The 26,569-nt window shown below is 38.8% G+C and overlaps 1 protein-coding gene across 2 annotated transcripts in view; it reads left to right on the top strand.

Annotated features, from left to right (window-relative positions):
- Window positions 1-26,569, top strand: part of ACACA (acetyl-CoA carboxylase alpha) — a 268,738-nt gene that overhangs the window by 174,287 nt on the left and 67,882 nt on the right. For both annotated transcript variants that reach the window (XM_036835516.1, XM_036835517.1), the window contains exons 38-42: window positions 1,145-1,300; window positions 3,443-3,646; window positions 8,241-8,396; window positions 9,956-10,102; window positions 25,099-25,368. In XM_036835516.1, the coding sequence (XP_036691411.1) occupies window positions 1,145-1,300; window positions 3,443-3,646; window positions 8,241-8,396; window positions 9,956-10,102; window positions 25,099-25,368 (933 nt within the window). The remainder of the gene's footprint in view (window positions 1-1,144; window positions 1,301-3,442; window positions 3,647-8,240; window positions 8,397-9,955; window positions 10,103-25,098; window positions 25,369-26,569) is intronic.

The raw sequence follows: 26,569 nt of genomic DNA, 5'->3' as shown, positions 1-26,569 counted from the left end.
CCCTTGCCTGCCCCTGCTGCCTGTGGTCATTGGGTTGACCCTAGGGAGAAGGGTAAATAACATCTGCAGCAGGTGCCTTATGACTTGTGACATGCTACTGCTTAAGTATGTATAACAGCTGTTTCTTTTTTTTTTTTTAACATCTTTACTGGAGTATAATTGCTTTACAATACTGTGTTAGTTTCTGCTTTATAACAAAGTGAGTCAGTTATACATATACATATGTCCCCATATCTCTTCCCTCTCACGTCTCCCTCCCTCCCACCCTCCCTATCCCACCCCTCTAGGTGGTCACAAAGCACCGAGCTGATCTCCCTGTGCTGTGCGGCTGCTTCCCGCTAGCTATCTATTTTACGTTTGGTAGTATATATATGTCCATGCCACTGTCTCACTTTGTCCCAGCTTACCCTTCCCCCTCCCTGTATCCTCAAGTCCATTCTCTAGTAGGTCTGCATCTTTATTCCCGTCTTGCCCATAGGTTCTTCTGATCATTTTTTTTCTTTTCTTTTTTTTTTTTTTTTTTTAGATTCCATATATCTGTGGTAGCATACGGTATTTGTTTTTCTCTTTCTGACTTACTTCACTCTGTATGACAGTCTCTAGGTCCATCCACCTCACTACAAATAACTCAGTTTCGTTCCTTTTTATGGCTGAGTAATATTCCGTTGTATATATGTGCCACATCTTCTTTATCCATTCATCTGTTGATGGACACTTAGGTTGCTTCCATGTCCTGCCTATTGTAAATAGAGCTGCAGTGAACATTTTGGTACATGACTCTTTTTGAATTATGGTTTTCTCAGAGTATATGCCCAGTAGTGGGATTGCTGGGTCGTATGGTAGTTCTATTTTTAGTTTTTTAAGGAACCTCCACACTGTTCTCCATAGTGGCTGTATCAATTTACATTCCCACCAACAGTGCAAGAGGGTTCCCTTTTCTCCACACCCTCTCCAGCATTTATTGTTTGTAGATTTTTTGATAATGGCCATTCTGACGGTGTGAGATGATATCTCATTGTAATTTTGATTTGCATTTCTCTAATGATTAATGATGTTGAGCATTCTTTCATGTGTTTAACAGCTGTTTCTTTATTGCCTCTTTTAAAACACATTAATGTTGGTGGTGATTTTCTTTCCTGCATAGGAAGCTTCCTTTGAATATCTACAAAATGAAGGGGAGCGGCTGCTCCTAGAAGCCATGGATGAGTTGGAGGTCGCTTTTAATAATACAAATGTCCGGACTGACTGCAACCACATCTTCCTCAACTTTGTGCCTACAGTCATCATGGACCCTTCAAAGGTACATTTCTCCTTAGCTTCTCTGCCAGCACTTGCCAACACAAGCAGAGAGATTCATTCATGTTTCTTTGCACTTGGACCTGGAAACAGGTACTCTCGGTCAGCTGATTGAACCCTTGATCTTTAAAGTTTACAGAATGCTTGTAGGACTGGGTTTCTGGGATGGTGTCAAAAATGTGCTGTAACCATTGAAAGCAGACCCCAAAACTGAAGGTGGTAGGATGTTACTAATGCTGGTCACTTATTTGCAGTAGAAAAATGCAAAACTTCTTCCTCTTCTTCTGTTGGTACCTGTTTTATGATATTTGCCATGATAGCAGTCCTATTTTATTTAATTCCCTAGGATTTCTCATCTGGAATAACTAACTTTGTTATTATTGGGCATTTTGGCAAAATTACTGCTTCTTTTCACAGGTCACCTGGTGGCCTTAGGGAAGTAATACACCTTCCCAAAGTGTCTAACTTAGTTCTCTTTAGTGTTTTTCCATGGAGAGAGAATTTGGTTGATATGGAATTCTGCATATATTTATGTATGTTTTCTTCCCTGAGGCTCTATTCTAAAATGCATTCCATATAATTTAAGGAAGGAAAACAAGGTGATTCTGTACTTGACCTTTTATCCCAGGTGTAGTAAAGACAGGTTGCTCTCTGTTTCTGTTCTCTCTAACCTTTTCATGATATTTTGGAATTTGAATAGGAGAACCCCTTCTCCTATTGTAGGCATGGACTTTTGCTTTTTGAACTTAACATCTAAGACCTGAGAAATCGTTTTGTACTTCTTTTCTTCAAGACTCCAAACTACTGATTGGTTGCTTTGTCTGTCAGGAAAGCCAAGGACAGGGCTACTCATTGAGTTTCATGAAGTCTCATCATCCAGTTTAAGTAAAGGTTCTCCTGAGCATTCTGGGACTGATGAAACTAGAAGACTTAAAACGTGCCCTGGACACTATATAACTATATATATTTGTAGATATGACTTATCATTTCTCAATGAGTTTTTGCTATCAGCCTCTCTGTTTCCACTCCAAACACTCATATGCCCTGGCTCTGTCTTTCTAATCATAGATAGCTGTCAATTTCCTGTATATAGAGGTGTTGACTTTTGTTCCCTCGAAAAAAGAATGGATAGATATCTCTTGGTTAACAAGCAAGTGTGGGAATAGAGACGTTAACTCCTTGAAATCCATTTTAACCTGAACTTCTTTGGAGCAGAAACAAACTACAAGGGTGGCACACACTTCTGAAGAGCCACAAGAGAAGGGTGGTATGAAATTTTTTAAAAAGATGTTCTAAGAACTTGAGAAAGGATTTTAGAGAGATACCTCATTTAAGAAAACATTAATTTTGAGTAGTATGTCCTAGCTGCCTGTAACGCTATTGGAAAAAAATTCTTTTTTGCTTTAGTATGTCAATAAGGAAAAATCACATCTAAGGCCATTTGGTTAAAATAACTCGCTGACCCCTGAAAACTAGGAGCACTAAGCTGTCTTGGTATAAAGCTTAGAGAAATGAGGGAACATCTGCCCCATCTACTTAAGTCCCAGTTGGACTTGGCAGTGACCAAGTTTCAGAGCTCTGTTTAGAGAGAACATTCTAGCACCACCTACAAATTGCCTTTCTTTAATTTGTGCAATTTACCAAGAAGCATATATTATAAAGTTTGATAAAATTGTATGGAAAAAAAGCTCATGGTGGTAATTGCTATGTTGATTTAAGGTCCTGAAAGTGCAATGAAACATAGTTACTGTGCATATAAATGCTACTTAATAGCTGTTTAACTAGAGATTTTATTCTTATTTGGGGCTTTCTCTTAAATCCCATGGTTTGTAATTTTAGATATCGCAGATCTTTGACATAGAATATGAATATAATTGGGAAAGAGGAAGGGAGTTGCGCGGATTTGGGTGTCGTGAGCCAGAGAAAACCACTCAAATGCCAGGCCAGCATGAAATTGTCCCTGACTTGTTCTAAGCAAGAGTAGGGTTGGGGAGAAACTGTGACTTTTTGTAAGGAATGCATGGAGGACACATCTCCGGAAGCCAGCATCTTTTCCCATTCCTCCCTTCCCAAAGATGGGCAGACCCAAAACAGGTCCTAGTTACAAGGGATTTAAGTTTTATGCTTGGTGATGTGTTTGTGTCAGATTGAGGAATCTGTGCGGAGCATGGTAATGCGCTATGGAAGTCGGCTGTGGAAGTTACGCGTCCTCCAGGCAGAGCTGAAAATCAACATTCGCCTGACACCAACTGGAAAAGCAATTCCCATCCGCCTCTTCCTGACAAACGAGTCTGGCTATTACTTGGACATCAGCCTGTACAAGGAAGTGACTGACTCCAGGACAGCACAGGTACAGTAGTCAAGCAGGCTTCTCAAAGTTTTGACTTGGTCCTAGAGAGAAGCCACTTGTCCTTGTTACAGAAAGACCCAAACTCACAAATCCCATTGTTTCACCTAGTGGGGTTATCCTCTCTTAGCTTAAATGGTTGCATGAATTTGAAACACTTCATTTGCCTCATAAGATGTGCCTCTGTCCTAACCATGGATGTTATGAAACCCTTAACCTTTTGTCATGTATTGATGAGCCCTAACAGGTGCCAAGTGAACCTGACTCCACAGGTAACTGTGCAGTTTAGGGCTCTTTTTTAGAGGGCTCTTGGGCTACTTGAGCAGTCTTGTCTTTTCTGATCTGATTTGTCCTTGTTCCCATTTTCAGCCTATTTAGACCACTCATTGGCAAGTAAAGGAAGGGGAATTGTTGAAATATGAAATATCTCAAAGAAGGAAAATTTCAACATAATACAATAATAGCTTGAGCAATATCAAGCAGTGACTTTATCTTATTTACCCTTTATTCCATTTACACACATTATCTTTCCTTCAGAGAGTTCAGAGTATCATGTATCTGTAAAAGAGCAAAGTGGCAAACTTTAACCCATTTTTTCAGATAGAAAAATTGAGAATATGAAAATGGAAAGTGACTTTCTAACTAGATTGGTTCTATGATAACAAAGAATTCCCTTTTAATCTGTTTTACCACCTTGGTTTCTCAATATTTGGGCCATTTGCTATGATACAGGATTTAGGTCAGTTCACCGTTGCTCACATCTTTTTAAGAACTGGGATGTTAATTGTAGGTCTCTGGCCTGAACTTGGGAAGTGCCTTTCTTCTCATTAAAGGATGAACTTGCTCCTTTGTATGTGTACACAAAGGTCTCAGTCTGTTCTATGTATTGGGTGACAGAAAGAGATTATATGTCTCTTGTTTTTTTCTATGTCCTTTTAAATCTGGGAACAGCAGTAAGAAAAGATTTTTTGCTGGTATTTTGAAGATGAGTTTTAAAATTCTAGGTTTGGACAGTTGTCAGAGCGACCTTTCATTTTGTGCTTTGATTCCCAGTTAGATGGCCAGAGAAACCTATCACGTGAGAAGTGAACAGTTAAAACAGAGAGAAAGTGTGCATAAGAGTGCAAGGGGTGAGCAAGAGAAAGAGTATTCAATAATTTTTTGCTGCATTTGATGTTTTTCAGGACAACCTTAAAGACATTTTCAGTCAAAGCTTTCCATGGGCAGGGATGTTTTTAATTAACTTCTGCAGTGGCTTCAAGGCAGATCTATTCTTGTGAAAAATAAGATGGCCACTTGAGACTTTAATGTTTTTAATAAATACGTTTGTTCTTCATAACTATTCCCCCCCCCTTTCTTTTATTTGAAAGCTCTTAGATTTCCCTCATGCTGGGTAGTGGTGACACAGGGGCATGAAAGGAGCAGATGCCTTCAGTCAGGGTTTAGTACTGTGCCTGGCACAAAATAAGCACTCACTAAGTATCTGAGAGAATGAATGAGCTGCCTTTAGCCTGAGGGAGCACCCCTCTTACCATGGGTCCGGCATGTTTAGTAAGCCCTGAAGGAAGGGGTCTCCCTGAGGCTCTTCAGTTGAGATTCAACAGCCATTGCCAAGTGTGAACTCAGGAGCCCACGACTGGAGGAGGGGAGACCACAAAAGGAACAGCTTCTAACTCAGTTCTGGCACCCTGAAAGCCTACTTGATGTTTCGTGCCAATTTGTTTTTTCCCTTTCTTTGCTCTAGTGAGTAATTATATGAATTTAAAACAATATAGAACCATGTGTATCATTCATTCATTTGTTCATTAATTTAACATTTATTGACCACGTATCATGTATCAAGCAGTATGGATACAAAGATAAAAAGTGATGTCTCTTCTCAAGAAATTTACCTCATGATGGAAGAAGATGGATAATTAGTTTCTCTGTTGTATGATTATGATTTGTGCCATCATAAAATAAGTACCAGGTTCTAAGGGAGCAGACTATATGGGATCAGAGATTGTTTTCGAAGAGAAGCCCTTTTGATGGCCTCTGGTGAAAAGTGTGTGATAAAGAAAATGTGTACCTGTTTTCATGAACTTGTAAAACATATACTTTACCAGTTTTAATTACTATGGCCATTATAGTAGAAAATGGAATTAACATAGACAACATAGATAGATAAGTGACCATTCAGAGGCTTCCAGTGCTGTCCATTGTTATCAGCCTCTTGCTCCAGAATAATTTTTTATTCTTTCTGCCAACAAGGAGCAAGGTTGACTGGCTTGAGTTTCAGATTGTCTTATTTTCCTTGTATAGTCTTTGTGGAATTAGCTGTAGTGAACACTGATGTCAGGCAGTCATAGTAGAGAGATCTGAGTAATCCACTGCATAAATCAGTTGATTTCCAATGTGTAGTGTAAGAGGGAAATATACATTTCAAAATCAACTTTGTTGAGATAGAACTTACATGTAATAAAATGCACTCATTTTATGTGTGCAGTTTAATTCATTCTGAAATTGCACACACCTGTGTAACCACCATCACAATCATGATAGAGAACCCTTGACACCCTCAAAAGTTTTCTTGTTCTCCTTTGCAGCCCCAGCCCTAGGCATCCACTGATCTGTTTTCTATTATTATAGAGTAGTTTTGCCTGTCCTAGAATTTCATATAAATGAAATTAGACAATATGTACTATTTTGTGTCTGGCTTCTTTTGCTCAGCATAGTGTTCTTGAGATTCATCCATGTTGCATGGATTATGGGTATGTTCCTTTTCACTGCTGAGTAGTGTTCCATTTTAGGAATATACCAAAATTTTTATATCCATTCACCTGTCAATGGACATTTGAGACTTTATTTTTCCAGTTTGGGCTATTCTGAATAAAGCTGCTGTGAACATTCATTTACAAATATTTGTATAGATATGTTTTCATTTCTCTTGAGTAAATATATGAGTATAATTATTGAGTCATAGTAAGTATATGTTTAATTTTATAAGAAACTGCCAAACTGTTTGCCAAAGAGGTTGTGCCATTTTAAATTCACACCAGCAGTGAAAGTACCTCCAGTTATGTTGCTTAAATGACCAGCCTGACTTTATTCCAGACCTTGCAAAACTGTACCTATCTTTCTGTCTAATAGAAAGATAAGACCTATAAGTATGTACTTGGAATGTAGTTCCAAGAACCTACTGCTTTTGCTCCTTTTTTTCTTATTTTGATTTGGGTTATCTCCTCTAAGTCCAGTTTTCACATACTAACACCCTGGCCTCACTTAACACTTTGAATCTCTTGAAACATTACTATTTCTACCTCTCACATTACTAAGACAATGCTAATTCTACCTCCTACCTGGTGACTTTCATCATTGGTCATGTGCAAGAGGATTTGGAGCTCCATTCTGTTGGGCTTTAAGCAGCCCAAGACAAATTTTGCCCAGAATAGGACCTGATTGACAAGTCAGTAGAACACATTTGTTCCTCTAATCTAAAGGGCTAAGGATTCACTTAACTGAACTGTACCCAGGATATAGGAGAGTACTTAATTCTCTTCTAATGCCTGTTTAGCAGGTCTGCAAATCTATTCATTAGTGGTAGACTTAAGCTTATATATTTTAGGCCTGAATAAGTATGTGGGTATACACACATACCCTCACATCCCAATCTCCATTTGTATTCACTGCATTGGGAATCTATGTTTTATGTATTCATGCATAAAGTGCCTAGTTTAGTGTCATACAACCTCTGGGCACTCAATAAATATTAACTGAATTGAAATAATGGCATCCCTTATAAATATTCATAAGCAAATAAAACTGTCTAAATATATGAAATATGAAGTACTCTTCTAGAAATATTTGGGTTAAAATAATTAAAAACTGGTGTAGTGATTTTATTATGTGACAATATAAGTATTGCAGGAGCTTATTCACTAGTCGTAGACATAGTATACTGGGGGAAATACATATGTGTGTATATTTTATATATATATTTTAATAAATTTTTTTTTTTTTTTTTTTTTTTTACTATAGGCTGTGTCTTATGAGCTAACAAGAATTAGCTAGCTAGATGGATGGATGAAATCCACTTGTGTCAGAAATCTTTGAAGCCTTTATATAGCTAATCGTACTTATGAAGCACCTTCTAATCAAATAGACTAAAGTGTAGGTGACCTGGTAGAGCCTCGACCTTGCCTTCTACCACTGGGGAAAGAACAGAATTCTCTTTAGTGCTTAGCTGTTCCTCAGCTTAAATACTAGAACTGCTTAGTTGGTTAGTTGACATGCTTTGTTTCTGAATATATGGGATTCAAGTCACTTTAGAAGGCAAACATTGTCAGTCTGTCTCTGAAATGTGAAACTTAACGCTGTGCTTTCTTGTTGATTTCAAAAGTGTGATATGTGGTTGGTTACATACCATCTTTTGGAGTTGGTTAATCTGTAGAGAGGTGAGAGCACCATGTACCCAATGTTAAGAGGCATATCTTAGCTACTCAACCCACCAAAAATGTGTTTCAAGAAATAACATTTGTGAAAAAAAGTCCCTCTAGGCAGCTGATTTGATTTTTCCCCCTGTCTTTTAACTCCCCATGCCATCCTCTTTTTCCTGCAGATCATGTTTCAGGCATACGGAGACAAACAGGGACCATTACATGGAATGTTAATCAACACTCCCTATGTGACCAAAGACCTGCTTCAATCAAAGAGGTTCCAGGCACAGTCCTTAGGGACAACATACATATATGATATCCCAGAGATGTTTCGGCAGGTAAAGGTGGCTAACGGAGGGGGAGCTCTGACGTGTGCCAAAGAGGCAAGATTTTTCCTGAATTTTCATCAGATGCAGCTTAGACTGGAATAGGGCACTTTCAAAAGGCAGGAAATATCTTGACACTGTTCTCACTTCTATCTCTTTTGGGATTGTGACTGCCAACTCAGATGTTGGGTGGTTCTTTATGAATTAACAGGAAGAATGGTGAGGCTAGGGGCCTCTGTTGAGCAGAAAAGAGTAAACCGAGACCACATGCCTGCGATGGTAGTTTACGATGACCGGTGTAAGGAGTTACATTTAGGTGTCTATTTCCAAAGTCTGTATTCAAATCAAAAAGAGATTTGAAACTCCAGTTCTCGTTTTCCTATTTTCCAAGATAACCCAGGTCTCTAACTGATAACCTAGGTTAATGTGATGAGAATCAATATATAACATATACAAATGGATATAGAGTTCATGGTACACAGTTTAAATTATCAGTTCTTTTGTGGGAGATTTATTATAGCTGAATAAAAACTAGTGTATCAAAAGAGTACTGAATTTGTCCTTAAAAAAATATATGAATATAGGATTTTTCCGAGTCTCCTAGTCAAAAATACCAGTGTTACCACATTTGAATTTTAATAAAGTAATATATGTGGTCTTAGTAAACAGTCTTTCTGTAATTCCTGTATTATTCAGGAATACAAGAGATTTCCTTTATGTAACCATTTGTTTACAAGGTCTCTCTCTTGAAACATAGCTGTCTTCGTTCAGTATTACCGGCATTTTTAGCCTAGAAGTTGAGTGTTGATTCTGTTCCCCGGTGCCAGTGCCATAAAGAGAAATCACATCCTATATCATTCTTCCTATAGAATAGACATAAACACAGTGATTTGGACTTGTAAGTATGAATGAGTCATATTGGTTTTAAATGTTGCTTTGAGGCAAGCAGAGAAACAACTGAACTAGTTCCCACTTCATGCAGCAATATTTTTGGTAATATGCAGTTGGGAGTGGAAATTGAAATGGTTTTAAAATGATAGGTGTGTCTCTCTGTTTTCTCAAATTTGAGCAGACTTGATTTGCACATTTACAGTCACACACCTCTAGTGAGCTAATTGCCATGTATGGGCCTGTAGCTTTGAAAAGATAATAGAAAGAAGATGCTTCCCCTGAACCTCTAGTAGAAACTCTATTCTTGTGTTCTTGGGTTTACTTTGTATTAGCTGAGTGTCATGTCACTTTCCTGGTTATTCTTCTGTAGCCAAGTTTCTCTAGGATTTCTCTTCCTTTTTTAAAGAGGGACTGATTCATTCTGATTCATGATCGCTCAGTAGTTTGATGTTGTTGGAAAAGTGCCTGATTTTTGGCATGTAAAAAACATTATGTTAAAGACAATTACAAATCTATTTCAACTGAGAATGAGAGCTCTAGAATTTGGTCTAACCTTTAGACGCTCAGCAGAACATTTGGAAAAGAAAGAGCAAAACTAGACTGATGATATTTTAATATTTATTTTGTTCATGTTGAAATGCTAATTGTTACTGATTAGTCAAACTTTTCTCCTCCTTTAGTCCCTGATCAAACTCTGGGAGTCTATGTCCACTCAGGCATTCCTTCCATCACCCCCTCTGCCTTCAGACATGCTGACGTACACTGAGCTTGTGTTGGATGATCAAGGTCAACTGGTCCACATGAACAGGCTTCCAGGAGGAAATGAGGCAAGTAGTTGCGCCCCCCCCTCCCCTTTCTTATCTCTGTGCCCACTAGTACCAGCTTTCCGTGCGGGTGGTCATTAAATAATATTAATTAAGATCTGAGTGGCATAGGCAGCATAGTAGTCCTGTTGGTAGAATTCTTTAGCCAGAGAACATTGACTGGATAGCAAGGAATTATCATTAGTTTTTTCAGTGTGATAATGGTATTACATTTTTTTAAAATGCTATTACAATTTTGCTTTCTAAAAAAGAGTATTGTTTTCTGTTAGAGATACATACTAAAATAGTTATAGATAAAATGATCTAATCTCTAGGATTTGCTTCAGAATAATGAGGGGGTGTGAATGTGGGAGTACAGATGAAACAGGATTGAACATGAGTTGTTAACTGAAGCTAGGTGATAGATACATAGGACTAGATTATTTTCTCTATTTTTGTATATTTGAAAATTTGAGATTTTTCTATGATAAAAGCATTTAGAATATTTCTTGATGTTTTTCCTTATTTGGATACTTACTTTGCATACTGGTGTACGGTTTTTGAGATGTTTTTTTGTGCTCAGGTAATTTCATCTAGTACTGTTGTGAGCATGGTAAATATTTTCTTCTTAAAGGGGCCCAATCAGAACCAGGGGTTTAAACGTAAAAGGAGGTAACGGTGAACCCGTGTCTGATAGTTATCCAGGAATGCCTTTTCTAGCTTTGGATTCCTTTCTCCTATAGTAGACTGTTAATGATGTAAAGTCGTATTCTGCCCTATATCCGACATCCTCCTCAGTGCACTGAGATTCTTCCTGATTCTAACCATGCTTCTAATGTACAGTTGTAACAACAGTGATAACAACAGTAATAAGCCTAAAATGAGATATGTTTTTATTTTAACCTTAGATGTAATCCCTAGATAAATCTCGTTCCTTAGAAGGAGTAATCTCTATCTGAGTGTTCACCATAAACAGACTGGGTAGATCTTTGGGGATAACTGCAATTTTTCCCCATTTTATGCAGTATCTTTTTCAAAACAATTTCCTATATGTACCAGGTGCGTGGCTGCTCAGCAAGTACACCAGTGGCTGCCAAAAGTAGATGGTTTGGTATTAAGATGGATGCAAGCATTGGACCCGATGGAGAGTATCAGACTTGTAGGAGTTCTTCTGATCTAATAGCAGAGGCGAGAGGCTGGGGAGAAAGGATGCGTAGAATTTTGACGCGAGTAGGTGTATGTATACTCATTCACACACGAAGTTGCAGCAGAGCTTTATGCCACTGTGTGTAGCATCTACTTAGTGAACCCCTCAGCAGCAAAGAAAAGCTTCATTGTGCTAGACTTAAATTCTGATTCATTGAACAGTGGAGTCTTCAGGAGTGCAAGGCACCCTTGTGAACATGGGACTGAGAGAAAAACGCTTTTAACTAATGTAATTAAGACACAAAATGAGGTTTTTGGCCACGTGAAAACTAGCTGCAGTGCTGTGTGAAACCTCTTGCCATGATCTTTCTGTCCTGCTTTCTCTCTGCTCTCATTCTGTTTGAGCGAATGGAGACTGGGGGAATAGTGAAGTCCCAGAGGGACAGAGCTCTGTTCTTGCTGAAATTACAAGCACAGAGCTGCCTGGGCATGAACATGTAGTGTTTACTCTGCCAGTATGAATACAAATAGTCTTATTATACGGGACTCTGTACCCAAAGACCACACACACACACACACACACACACACACACACACACACGAATAAAAAAAAAAAAAATTAAAGGTTTTTTTTAACCCTTTTAAGACCCAACAAACCTTGGTGCAAAGGGATGTCTTAAACAGCAGCATAGGACTAGGGCTATGAGTAGTAGCGTCAATACAGGGACCACATGTTTTCCTTTGCCCAATGCTTTAATAATAATCTTGAAATCTAGAAATCCAATAGTATTTAAAATTTTTTTTTGCTTTTCGTCAGTTCTTACTTTCTTCTTGTCCTCCTCTTTTCCCTCCTTAGTTGCCTGTTTTCTTTGTTCTCTTTTCCTTTCCTTCAAATGATTGACTAGGATTGAAGCTGAGTGTTACCTTGCTGTTCCTGAGTCTTTGAGCTCGGGAGGAGTGAGACTGATTTCTTTTGCGAGCCCTTAGTGACTAATGCCCGGCAGGGCTGGTGAAGTCAGTCAGTGGCCTTAGCTAGATTATAGGGTCCTGCACAACAGGAGTGAGGTTGGGGTATTAGTATCCAACTCTGTTACCTAGAGCTTGAACGTACAATGAAGCATGTCCACTGAGCGACTGACCAATCTAAAGATGGAGTTTCAGCAGTCAGAACTCTGAGGGACAGCTGTGCCTAAGAGATGACGAGGTGTCAGGAGGATGTATTTTCTCGTGCTGAGCCCAGTTTTATCAAGGCAAGTTGACTTTCAGCAATTGCCGTTTAATTTTCTTTGGCCAAAGAGAAAAGTTTGTCATGAGCTTGGCACACTACATATTACCCCAAGAATGATGTGAGGGGAAGGAAAAGAGCTCATGCTGATGAGATTGGGAGCAAATCAGTCCTATCCCAAAGAGAATGGGCATCTGAACGGAGCCTTGAGAAATAGTTTTATTAAAAAAAGGAATAAAAGATTGACCTGTTAATGTTCTGAGAGCCGAGGCTCAATGTAAATGCGTCAGTGCTACGTAGACATTAAATCATCATAATGTGGTGTTCTCCAAAGGTGACAGCTCCACCAGGTCATCATGGTGGGTGATACTGCATTACCTTGAAGGATTGGAGTTTCTGGGTTTCAAAGCTAGCACATGGATATAAGGAATACAGGTAAAACAAGAGATTCCTGCAGAGTTTCCCCATGAATTGAGATGCTTCTCCCCATAATCAAAGGCAGAAAGCCTGCACTTATCATACCATCGGCTATGTGGGTAACCAGTCTTTCTTCCCTATTTTTTTTCCAGGACAGGAAATAGGTAAAAAGGTGATGGGACCAGGACTTGGAACAATTCAGTTCCATTTAGTTTTAGGTAACTTGTTTGCCATTCGAGGAAGAATATTGGCTGTTTCAGCAGAGATGTGACCTGCATTTTGAACATTGTGGCCGACTTAAAAGCAGGCAAAAGAGAGCTTTTCTGATGTGACGTTAGCTACTCTCTCCTTTCTATTTTCCTAGTTGTCCCTTCCCCATTGAGAGAGATGTAACTGAAGGAATGCCACCTTATGCGTGATGAAAGGTATAGGAGAACACATTTTTCTCATTGTCAGATTTGAATGGCATTGCATTTAGTGTGAATTTAGAGTAGGAATAAAAAAGATGTAGACCAAATCTGTGAACTACGTTCCTTGCAAATAGCTCCAAAGATAAGTTGTCTAGGATTTTTTTTTTTTAATCGTTTCAAGTAAAGATGAAAATTGAGGAAAATGTGATTGCAACGTAGACTAAACTGATTTCATGCTCCTGTGATGGGCACTGTATGTAAATACACAGCTAGATGAATGTATGCTGTTGAGCCTGGATATAGAAGAAGCGCAGCTAACCAACAGTTCTACTTTCACCACTTCTCGATTTGGGGGGAATTGTTTTCATTTTCCTGCCAGTTTGCTAACCTGTTTTGATCATTTGGTAGAAGCTGTAATTGTAGGTGGGAACACTTTGAGTAACAGTTCACAATCCAATGCAGCTGCTTTTCGCACCAAATCCTGTTATTAAAAGGCTCAGGCTAAGATCAAGCCAATGTCTGTAACCGACTTGACGGAGAACAACTTAACTTTGCCTGGTAGGACAAAGAAAGCACTGGCCTTCTTGAGACTGTGTTCTTATATATTCTGAAATGTTATTAGCATTCTTTTATTATATTTCCTTTAACTGCTCTGTGAACTAGATGATGAATCTCCAAATTGGGCAATGATGAAAGATACGATAGGCAGGCACCTTTTATAGCAAAATTAGTGTGGATAGAAATGTGGACCCTGTCTTCCTTACTGTTTCAGAACATGGGCTTTTTAACAATATGAACCTATCTATTCCCTCTCATTGCTCCTGTCGTAATGAAAATCTGCGATGAGAAGAAGATGCTGTGTCTAGAAGCAGTTATAATAATTAGGTTTAGGATGTGTACTCCAAAAAGGATTGGTAGTTAGAGACTGGAATTCTTGCATGGCATTACATTTTTTCCTTAAAATTTTTCTGAGAGTTAAGTATGTTCCAGATTGAATGCAATTTGATGATCACCTCCACACACACTTCCAGACTTAAAATTGTAGTGGCTCCAAGACTTCGTTTTTTTCAGATGGGCACTAGGTGTCAGGGTTTTTCCTTCTCAGCAGCCTAGCCTTCAGATAAACCTCTTGAATTGCCCTGTTCGGTGAGGCAAATCCAGCAGTATCCTTCCCTTTTTTTTCAGTTGGTATGGTAGGCTTTGCCTAGTGTTCCCACAACGTGCAATTGCTCTCTTAACCCTTTGGGTGGAGATCTGTTGAATCTTACATCATGACTGCACATTTTTACAGGAAACGTTTTTTAGAAAGAGGATGATCGAGGAGGGAAAAAAGTAGTGTAAATTAAAGTTCGAAGGCTAGCTGCCATTATGACTGGTATCTTGGTTTCAGTTCTGCTTTATGTTCTGGGGGATGAAATGGTGGGGATTAAGAATTCAGTTCTAGAACTGCTCAGCCTTGCCCGTATTTAACTGTCGTCTAATTGTTGGCAAGGTACTGTTGTCCAGTCCCACGAAGGTGTAAGCATCTCTTTAACTTTTTTATTATAAAATATTTCAAACTTATAGAAAAATATGGAGTGATATGACAAATATCCCTGCATCTATTGACTAGCTTAAATAAATCTTAACCATTCTGACACTGCGTCTCACTTATTTTTGCTATAATCCTTTGAAATCTCTAATTTGAGTATAAAAACAAAAATAAAATTTAGGAGTTGGATAGGGAAAGGAAGTTGGTAAGCTTATGTAAGCCTGAAAGATTGAAAGAAATTAATTAGTAGATCTATTTTGACAGTTCTTAGGCTGGACCTCTTAACCCAAAGGACCTCTTATTTTAGAAAAACCACCATAACCCTCTGTCTTAATTCACTTGGTTGACATTTTCCATACCCTCAAAGGAATTGCTTGGGCTATCCTGGACTTAAATTCTAGTGCAACCCATTATGCTTTGAAACTGACTGGAGAGAGCGTTCGTGGGTTTGAGTAAGGAAAGTGTTGACCATTTCTCATGCGAACAAAACCCAAATATTTTTCTAGTTTAACATTAGGCTTTTGCCTATTGTTTTACTCGATTTAACCTCAGAATAGCTCCATGAATGGGAAGCTAATTTGGATGTATTTTACTGTGCTTTTGTTTCATTCTTTTGAAATCAGTTTACCTTTTCACGCTGGGTGTGGAAATTGAGTCCATATCAGTCTTTTAGATGTGTGTTGGAAAAGAGGCATATTTGTATTGTAGCATGCTGAAGGTGAGCTCTGAAATAGACCCAAGAAAAGCAGATCTGAAAAACAGGATCATGGTCTGTGCACTGACTGTTCAAGTTATAAAAAGAGACTAATGGTCCTTGCCACCAATCTGTCCCTGAAGATGGGAGAATGTTTCTAAGTGCTTTGAGATCCTCGGCAGAAAAGTATCACATTCCACTGATTACATATAAACATTCATAATTTGCACTTAGCTTATTTTTCATCAAGGACTTTAAAAAACCAATTTTGAATCTTTTTAGCCTAGCAAGATAGGAATTTCAAGTACAGAAAAAGACATATTACGGAATACGTGGTAAGATAATTTTATTTAAAATTATTGTGCACTTTTCTTCTTTTAGCCTCATTCTTAGTGTGTTTGGCTACAAGTCTTTGTCTGAAATGATCTTCAGGACCAAAGTTGAGTCCCTCGTTAGAAAAATATTGAGGCTACTTTTGGAAGCTAGGTCTTGCTGCCATGGAATTACTTCTAATGAATTCCTAACACTGTTCTTCTGGGATGTATATATTTTTCTTCGAATTCCTTCTTAATGTCTGTTATTGGAGCTGGAGAGTTCTCATCGGGTCGATTAGTTGATTTTGACTCATTCCATTAGTAGCAAACCAAGGCCCAATGAGCTTGACTGACTTTGAAAATCCTAATGCATCCCTTGGCCAACCAAGGCAGCACTTGTGGAGGGCTCCTCAGTGCCTTTCAAAAGTAAGTCCTTAAAGTTAGCCTTTAAACAAAAGGATGAACTTGCCAGCATTTTCATACATCTTAATTTTTAAGATTTTACAGAAAAAGGGTGTGATATAGTACCCTACGTCAAGAAATTTTACAGCTCCAACCAGAGGCAATAATGAACATCAGGACAGCAACAGATGACACCAGAGGATGAGGTGTAGCGTGGAGCATCAGAGTTCAACATTCGTTTACATGATTAATGGGGGAGGCTTCCTGAACTGTGGTAGGCCAGCTTGGTTAATTTCCCTATCACCCAGTCACTCCGGCGCCCCATTTCTCAAATACCACTGGCTTGTATGTGCTCCATTGCATGTGTTTTTTAAAATTGGTATGTTTATTAAAGCATTGTGTGTACATGTGTAAAATTACTGTGGTTTCAAGCATATAAATAGTACAGGAAGAAATAATTCCCCTGTTTAAAATTATTATTTCTAATCTTTGGTAACATTTTCAAAGAATTACCTCTGGGAAGAAAATTTTTTGCTCTAAAAATGATATTTTTCTTATCCTTTTATCGCTTTTTAGAAGGGTTGAGGTAAGTTTGTTCAGCCATTTTTGAATTATCCAAGCATGAAAAAAAAGAGTTTTTCAGCTGTTAAGAAAATTGTTTTCAGCTCCTTTATGTGCTCACACGACACTAGGCAATGGAACATGATATCCAGAAGATAATACAATATGGAAAGGCATTGACGTTTTTTCAGCATGGTTTTTCTGAATGGCACAAATTAAGTCAAATATTGCATTGCCTTATGGTTTAAAAATATACCTTTTAAGACCTATACAGTATTTTCTAATATTTCATGATGTATTTTTTTCCCACGAGGTTCTAATATAAGTTAAAATTGTAATTATTTTTTGATAGTATCTAATTAAAAGTGAAGATTTAGTATTCCATCCAACATACAAAAGGAAGGGGGAAAGGTAGCATTTTGTTATCTGTCTGAAAAGGAACTCAAGTTCATATTCCTTCTCTCTGGATCTTAGTTTTTTCATCTTCATGATGCAGATGCTGCCTGGGTCTGTTTCGGCTCTAACGTTCTAGGATTCTTTATATTTCTGCCCCAGAGCCTTGTCGGATGGTCATCTTCCCAGCATTAGCAGTAGTAGCACAATAGCTACTGGAGGCCTTGCCAGAAACACTCAACTTTTAGACTTTCAGCATGGAAAATAAATAAAGCTTCAACATCTCAGCCACAGTCTAACCTGTGTTTAAGTCCATATAGAAAGATATTATTACCGATGAACTCAAAGTGTGGAGATATAAGAAAGGCAGCTGTGGCAAAGATACTCCCTTTCTACTTCCCACGGCATAGCTAGACTTGAATGCTTCTTACATCCTTGAAAACAAATTCCTGTCCTGTTTTGCCCCTTAGCTTTCCCTTCCGATTTCTTTATTGAGCTGAAATATTGTTGTTTTACTTTGTGGTAGCAGCAGCTTTGGAAAGTGCGGGTGTGTACGTGTGCATATGTACACTTGCACCTTCTATTCACACTGATAGTACAATTAATGTTGATGTCAATTTTGGTGTTAATTTTGGGTCATGATTAGTGTTGACACTTTGTGTCAGACTAATGGCATTTATGGACACCATCAGAATAAATGTTAATATTATCATGTTTTTATTATCTGTTATAGTAACATTAAACCAGGGTCCTCCCAGGAGAAAAAATACACATATGGATAGATAGATAATGCCTTTCTGTATCACTGGTGTTACTCAGCGAGAAAATGACATCTCAGGGCAGAATCCTAATCACTGTTTGGAGCATCAGAAATAATGATCACCTCTGATCGGAGGTTGTGAATAATTCATTCGGTTTGATTTTCACGTCCTGTCCAGTGATACTTTTCAAACCAAATGTGTTTCTACAGGAAAATAATGGTCCCACTTCTTATGGAAATACTGTAGCACAAATCATTTTACCCACATAAAAACAGTTAAATAAGACTGTTCTCTTCTGCTTGCCTTCTCCGCCCCATCCCCTCCTCCCTTGCTTGCGCGTGTTTATTCCAGGATCAGACTGTGGCCAAAGAAATATCTTCTTCCTTAGAACTCGTATAAGGAAAACAAATGTTTATTTCTGCTGATCCTTAACTTACTCGCGGTAACTCTTTTGAACCTCTTCCCTTTCTCACTTTAAGGTAATTAGTTTAGGTGGATAATCCTACACCTAAGAAGCCTGCTAATTGGAATGCTCTTATCAAAAATAATCTGAAATTAGATACTTTAAAAACTGATTTATGGCTATATTAATGAAACTATAATTGGCAGTAAGTCCCTAGAACCACTTGGTTAGTCCATGCCTCTCTCGGCAAGACAGTGGTCGGGGAAGAAGTCAGTGGCACTGCCAGGGACCAAAAGCCTGAGTCTGAGACTCGTTAGACCATAAACCCAGCCACTCTGACAAGTCCCTTTTAGGCTACGTGTTCTCCCTTTGTTGCTTCCTTAGCCCTTTAGTCGTCCTTAGGCCTTAGTCCTGGAGTGTCATTTTCACTAGGTTTTATTGCATAGAAACGTTGGAGGGAGAGAGAAGCTGAAACAAGAGGATTCAGTGATGGAATTTCCTTCGGTTGTTATTTTTAAGTTAACATGCAAGGCAACTTGGCTTAGGTGAAATCAGTGAATGTCATATTCCTAATCACATTGTCACACTTGTGTATGCTTTTATATAGTGATTGCAGAATTTTCAATATAAAACCTCCATTGTGTGTATAATATAGATAGGCCCCATCCATATAAAGTAATTTGACTGAAAAACTTACGGTGTCCTAATTAAATGGGAGGAAAATATGACTGTCTTCTGAAGTAATGACCCAATCCTCTGAGACAAAGCTATTCTTAGATAGAATATTTTGAACCATTTCTCCTGAATGTTGTGACCCCCTTTTTTTTTATTCTAAATCTAACAAGGGCAGAGGAAAGCGTTTTTCAAACTAGTTTTCATCATCAGACAAAGTATTTTGCATTCAGAAACCATTTCCAGTATCAAATTCAATTTTGTCAGGTGATTAGTTGAGTTTGGTAGAGAGTAATTTAAAAACACAAAGCTGGCAATGGCCGTGGTGCTTCTGCACTGGAGGAGAGCAGTTACCGTTCTCAAGTTGCAAGCCCTCTTTCAGTCACTGTGTATGGTGGATTATTGTGTGACACATCTTTGCAGCTGTTATAGACCTGCATCTGTTGACACCATGTGTTCCTACCCCGGACTGCTGGAAGAAATAGGGGAGCGGGTGAATTGATATCTTGCCTGCCTATCAGTGCAAATGTCCTTTTATGTACATGTTTGTAAAGCTCTTTAGCCCCCTTCAAGATGAAAGGCTCTGTATAAATATAAGCTTTTGATTTTAGTACATGTTTGCAGTACATGTGGTACAGTCCTAAATATGTGTTTAGCTGATAGGCACTGTTCTTGTCTATTGTACAAATATTGACTTTAAAAGTATAAATATGTATTTAACTATCAGACCAGAAAAACACTGAAGCAGTACTTCTAAGGTAGAGATATTAATATTGTATAAACCTATATATACATATGTTTACATTATACCACATCATTGCAGAGCATTTCTTTTTAAAAAAGGAAATGATAGCCCCAACAGACTAAGACAGTTCTTGATACTCTTCTCCCTTTAAGGGTGAGTCTTGATTTTAAGTTTTCATATGTTTATTCCTCTCTTTAAATTTTATACAAATGTGATCTGTTGTAGTATAACTAAAACCTAGAGTCAGTTCCTCTAAAACATGAGAAATCCGTTAGGTTGGTGAGATTTTTTTTTTTTTTCTCCTTTAAATTTTTTTTTTTTCACTGTGAAAATGTTCAAATGTGCACTAGAGATAATAATATAAGCTCCCATGTACCTGTTACCCAGTGAAGAAGTATTTGGTAGTTTTTTCTCCCTTTTTAATTTATAAAATTTTTAAGTTATGAAGGCATAAACACATTAAAGAAATTTGGAAAATGGGGAAAAAATTCACAGTCCCATCATCCTAAAATAATTATCATCCCATTTTGCTATGTTTCTTTATTTCCCTTCCCCCCAGCCCCCAACAAGCTTTTAGATAGAGATAGAGAGTGGGTGTATGCATGTGTGCGTGTGTTGTAACACTTACTATAAGATTTAACATGTATTTAGTCTTCACAGCAGACTTAATACAATAGGTTATTATTACCCCATTTTACTGATGAGGAAACTCAGGCATATAGAGGTTAGTAACTTACCTAAGGTTATGTGGCTAGAAAACTGACTGACCCTCTATTCTGTCAGAGTCAGATTACATTAGATTCAGATTTGTAGAATCTAGTTTCTGAGTCTGTGCCCTTGACCACCACACCGTTTTGCCTCTCAGAGTTATTATGGTATGCGTGCAATTTTGTTATCCTGCTTCTTTAAATTTAGCATTACATCATGGGTATTTTAAAAAACTGTTCATAGTCTTCATAGCCACCGTTTTATAAGGCTGAACAAAACACTAACAATGACCTCACTAGTCAATATATTCCCTCTAAAAACGTTTTTATCATGACATTTATTTTTTCAGCTTTTTATCTTAAAATAATGTTAGATTTACAGAAAAGTTACAAAAATCATACAGAGGTCCCATTTAACCTCCATTAACCTTCACCCAGCTTCCCCTAACATTAATCCGTTATATAACCATGTTATAATTATAAAAACTAAGAAATTAACATTGGTACAATACCATACTGTTAAATAAAATACAGACTTTGTTTTGGATTTCACTAATTTTTCTACTAATGACCTTTTTCTGTTCCAGGATCCAATCCAGGGTAGCACATTGCCTTTAGGTGTCAGCGACATTTATGTTTGTGTTATAATTGATGTTCATCTTTCCATATCGTTTCAGCTAAGTGCAGTGGCAGTAGTCTGGAACATACTTCCTTAATTTCTCTAGTAAAGGAAATTATATGAATCATACTTTAAAGAATAAATCATTCACACTCGGTATAGGACAAGTTACTTAAGTCCTCTGTGCCTTGGTTTTCTCATGGCAGTAATAACAGCTGTTTTTTAAATTAATAATGATAATAGCTACTACTTGAGGACTTTTATATGCCAGGCTCTGTACTAATTTAATGTGGTGTTCCTCTCAACAATCCCTCCAGAAAGATACTGTTATCCCCATTTTATAATGGGAAAAATTGAGGTTAAGGTTAAGGTTAAGTGACTTGTCCAAGGCTATACAACTCATATAAAGCTGAAATTTGAACCAAGACAGGCGGATTTTCCAGCTTAATCTCCTAACTATTATCAGTATTTATTAACATTTATAGTATAGTACAGCATGTTATAAGTGTGCAATTAATGGTAGCTATTATTCTTATTATTTTTAAAAAATAAAATATTTTAATGGCATTTAGTACTGTTATTCTGTGATCCCTAGAGATAAGTCCTGCACGATGTTCTAAGCTCTTGGTGTTGACTGTTTTCCAAGAATCATTTAAAAAATGAAATGACTGTGGAACCAGCAAGTATTTATTACTCCCATATTATGTGTAGAAATGTGTAGGAGTCCTGCTATGCCCTGGAATAGATGATATGATGGTTCAAGCTGGCAAGCTAAAAGCTGTCCTAGGCCATATGTGATTAATTATCAAATGAATTCTCTACATGAAGGTCTTAGTAGGTGATCAGAAGAAAGGAGTCACTTTAGACTAGGGGAAGCTTTTCTGAGGAAATGGAATTTGAATGAACCTTTATGGAACAGGTGAGATTTGGATAGGTTGAGAGGAGAGACAAAGGCAAACTTTGTATGTTAAAGTTAATATAATAGATTACTGCTTCTAATAGTTTTTCATCAATCCCATAGGTAATATTTTCTTAATTTTGTATGTGGGGACATTGACGCTCAATAAAATTAAGTGAATTTCCCAAGGTCACACAGTTAATAAGTGGTAGGGCTTAGATGTGGATCCAAGTTTGTTTGACTCCCAAGCCCATGTTCACCATTATATATCCCGTCATTTGATTAGCAGTGAAATCTAATTTTTAATGTAAATTGAGCAACAGATTCTTCCTTAGAGATTTATCCATTGTGCTTATTCAAAACTTAATCTCTTCCAATGAGGAATGTCACTGTACCAAGACTCAACACAACACTCTCCATTCTGTACTTTTTTTTTTTAATTTTATTTATTTATTTATTTATTTATTTATTTATTTATTTATTTATTTATTTATTTATTTATGGCTGTGTTGGGTCTTCGTTTCTGTGCAAGGGCTTTCTCTAGTTGCGGCAAGTGGGGGCCACTCTTCATCGCGGTGTGCGGGCCTCTCACTATCGCGGCCTCTCTTGTTGCGGAGCACAGGCTCCAGACGCACAGGCTCAGTAGTTGTGTCTCACAGACCTAGTTGCTCCGCGGCATGTGGGATCTTCCCAGACCAGGGCTCGAACCTGTGTCCCCTACGTTGGCAGGCAGATTCTCAACCACTGCGCCACCAGGGAAGCCCTGTACTGGTACTTTTTAAGTGGGGAGGAGGACAGTTGATAAGGGACACATTTTAGAAAGACATTAAGAGTAGTGTGTTCTTGGTGCTGCTGTGTTGACACCTAATTAGAAGTCAAGGGACTTCCCTGGTGGCACAGTGGTTAAGGATCCGCCTGCCAATGCAGGGACATGGGTTCGAGCCCTGGTCCGGGAAGATCCCACATGCCGCGGAGCAGCTAAGCCCATGCACCACGACTACTGAGCCTGCACTCTAGAGCCCGTAAGCCACAACTACTGAAGCCCATGCGCCTAGAGCCCGTGCTCCGCAACAAGAGAAGCCACCGCAGTGAGAAGCCCCCTTACCGCAACGAAGAGCAGCCCCTGCTCGCCGCAAGTAGAGAAAGCCTGCACACAGCAACGAAGACCGAATGCAGACAAAAATAAAAATTAATTCATTAATTAATTTTTTAAAAAGTACTACTAATAATTAGAAGTCAATATTGCAAGCGTAATGACCTGGCCAATTGCTGAACTGACTGCCCAAGTGACACAGAGTCCCCAGGTAATAGCAAAAGATAAGAGTGTTATTTGCTTGCCCAGTGCCACATAGACACAGTGTTTGCATTCGCATGCAAATGCTAAAGTAGATTCTTCTGGACTTGTATCTAAGCTACTCTGGCCTAGGTGGCTAAAGTTAATATGTCATAAAATTTGGTGTAAAGCCCAATCTTCCTAACTACAAATGCATTTAGAGGAAATAGCTTTTCCTTCCTGAAAACAAAGGAGATGTTGGGTTAGAGGGCCACGTGAGAAGGCAGTTAAAATATTTCTCCCCACGTGGGCATCATATTGATCAGCTTCTTAAAAACTATGACCAAAATTATCCTGATATTTGGAGTTTCTCTGTGCTATTTTTTGGATGATCTGTTTCTTCTTCCTTTTCTCTGTCTTTAATGAGCAGATAGAGTAATACTGCCTTACCTCAGAAGGTGATTGGATTTTTTTTCTATGTATTATATCGATTTTGATTTGTATTTGGCCAGTGGTATATATTAAATAGCTTATATTTATCTGTAGGTGTTTCATATATATATTTCTTAATGCTGAGAATCACAAATAGCTGTGTGGAAAGCTTCAACCAGCCTGATTACAGTGGATGTGCAATTGGATTGAGAAATGTGTACTCAGAGCTTATGATCACTGGCCCGGTTGAGTCTGGGTGATGCATGTGGCTTTCCAGGGATGCTGCTATTTACATCTGTTCATGGCCCTTCTTGATGGCTGGCTCCGCAATGAGGTGATACGCAGCAGCCCAGGGATGAGGGACCAAGGCTGCCGATGTGGCTGGGCTCCATTAGGCAGGACCAGGAATGCTCGTCTGGTAGGCTTTGTGTTTGGGGGCGAGTGGTGGAGGTGGGAAGCGGGGGAGACAGAAAGAAACAGGAAAAAAAAAAAGAATGGAAAGCATTACTTATCTAGGTATAGGGAAACAGACAGGCGGACATGAAAAACTGCAGCCGTTAACTGGGGAATGAGTGAGTAGAAAAGAAAGGGCACTAGCGAATAAACAAGTAGAAGGAATGACTAGTTCTCATATAGAAGGGGATTAAAAGAGGAGAGGGCTGTGAGGGTTTGGGAAGAGACGTGTCACCCCTGCCTATTAAGTCAGTATCATTTATTTGTGTGGCCGGTCAGATGCTACTGAACAGTGAGCAGAGATTTATATATATCATAGTGCAGCAAGAGGTTGGTTACTTGCATCCTTTGGTTTACTAGTGTTGGGAGAAATCAGCAAGAGATGCTCACAAGGATGCAGTGTTGAGCTACAGTAAATTCCTGCAGAAATGGAAGATACCTGAAGCAAGCCTGTAAAGAATGTTGCTGTTATTCCTGACAAATATTAGAGGACAATAAAAGGACCCAGGGTTGTAAAACTTGTATAGTCCATGAGAGGTAGTCCTCTTTCTGCTCTCCTGTGTGTTAAAGATTTCTTGGAAAGAATCTCACAAAAGATATCTTAGTAGATAGGGTAGTAAGTTAGGGCATCCCGGATTTAATTCCCAGTGCCCCAGTGTTCTTCCACACATAGCCTGAGTGCATTTAGAATTTGGTTTTTCCATCTTCTTCGAACAGACCCAAAGAAGAAATTGAGACAACTGTGAAATACGTGTACAGTAAACCAGCTATTCTCAACATAATCTTAGAGAAGTATGCTAGAATATTTGTTCTAGTTTCCCGCAGGGAGCTTGGCTCTTTAGCAATGCATATCTTTACCTGAAGGTTGTGTCTACGTGCAGTCTGATATCTTCAAGGAACCTGAAAAATAATTCTGCATGTAAAAAGCTTGTATTTATTTGTTTGTTTGTTTATGCCTTTGCAGATCGGCATGGTAGCTTGGAAAATGACCCTTAAAAGTCCAGAATATCCAGAAGGCCGAGATATCATTGTTATTGGCAATGATATCACATACCGAATTGGGTCCTTTGGACCCCAGGAGGATTTGCTGTTTCTCAGAGCTTCTGAGCTTGCCAGGGCAGAGGGCATCCCACGCATCTATGTAGCAGCCAACAGTGGAGCAAGAATTGGACTGGCAGAGGAAATTCGTCATATGTTTCACGTAGCCTGGGTAGATCCTGAGGATCCTTACAAGGTACAGTCTAAGAAAAGATAATACTTCAAGTTACTGTATGGGTGCGCGCGTGTGTGTGTGCGTGTGTGTACGTGTGTAGAGAGAGGTGGAGGTTTTTTGTTTTTTATAAATTTATTTATTTATTTATTTTTGGCTGCGTTGGGTCTTTGTTGCTGCAAGTGGGCTTTCTCTAGTTGCGACAAGGGGGGGCTACTCTTCGTTGTGGCCCGCGGGCTTCTCATTGCGGTGGCTTCTCTTTTTTGCAGAGCACGGGCTCTAGGAGCGTGGGCTTCAGTAGTTGTGGCTCTCAGGCTCAGTAGTTGTGGCTCGTGGGCTTAGTTGCTCCACGGCATGTGGGATCTTCCCGGAACAGGTTTCGAACCCATGTCCCCTGCATTGGCAGGCAGATTCTTAACCACTGCACCACGAGGGAAGTCCTGGTAGAGGTTTAAGTTCAAAAATTATCACTTACAGTGAACCACAGCTGTGTTGGAAATAAATTGTCTCTCAGTATGTTCACCTGGTCTTTCCTCCAGCTTTGAAATAGATGACTATTTCTTTGGTTGAACACTAGATTAAATAGTAGGTGTGCATTTAGTGTGAGACATGTTAAGCCAGAAATATATATCTTTTTTTTTAAACAATATATTCTTTATTTATTTATTTATTTAATTTATTTATTTTTGGCTGTGTTGGGTCTTCGTTGCTGCTTGTGGGCTTTCGCTGGTTGTGGCGAGTGGGGGCTACTCTTCGTTGTGCTGCATGGGCTTCTCATTGTGGTGGCTTCTCTTGTTGCAGAGCACAGGTTCTAGGCGCACAGGCTTCGGTAGTTGTGGCGCATGGGCTCAGTAGTTGTGGCTCGCGGGCTTAGTTGCTCCGTGGCATGTGGGATCTTCCCGGACCAGGGCTCGAACCCATGTCCCCTGCGTTAGCAGGTGGATTCTTAACCACTGCACCACCAGGGAAGCCCAAAATATGTACCTTTAAATTATTGTACTTTGGCTTCCAAGACTTATGGTCAGTCATCAGCAAAATCTCTCATATCCTCAGCTTCTACTCTGATTGTTCTCCCGTCTTGCTCTACTTGAAGCCTGCCTGTCCTCTGAAGACTCTTCTTCCCCTGTAGCCCTCTTAAATGGTGACTGGTTTCTCTTTCCCTTGTACCACTGAGCCTGGAGGAAAATAGCTTCTTGCTAGTGCCTCACTGCTACTTCCAGACCCT

Source organism: Balaenoptera musculus, chromosome 20 (assembly GCF_009873245.2).
Source record: "Balaenoptera musculus isolate JJ_BM4_2016_0621 chromosome 20, mBalMus1.pri.v3, whole genome shotgun sequence".
In the NCBI taxonomy this organism is placed as follows: domain Eukaryota; kingdom Metazoa; phylum Chordata; class Mammalia; order Artiodactyla; family Balaenopteridae; genus Balaenoptera; species Balaenoptera musculus.
The sequence above is the reverse complement of the archived record's forward strand: the minus strand, read 5'-3'. Positions and strand labels throughout refer to the sequence as shown.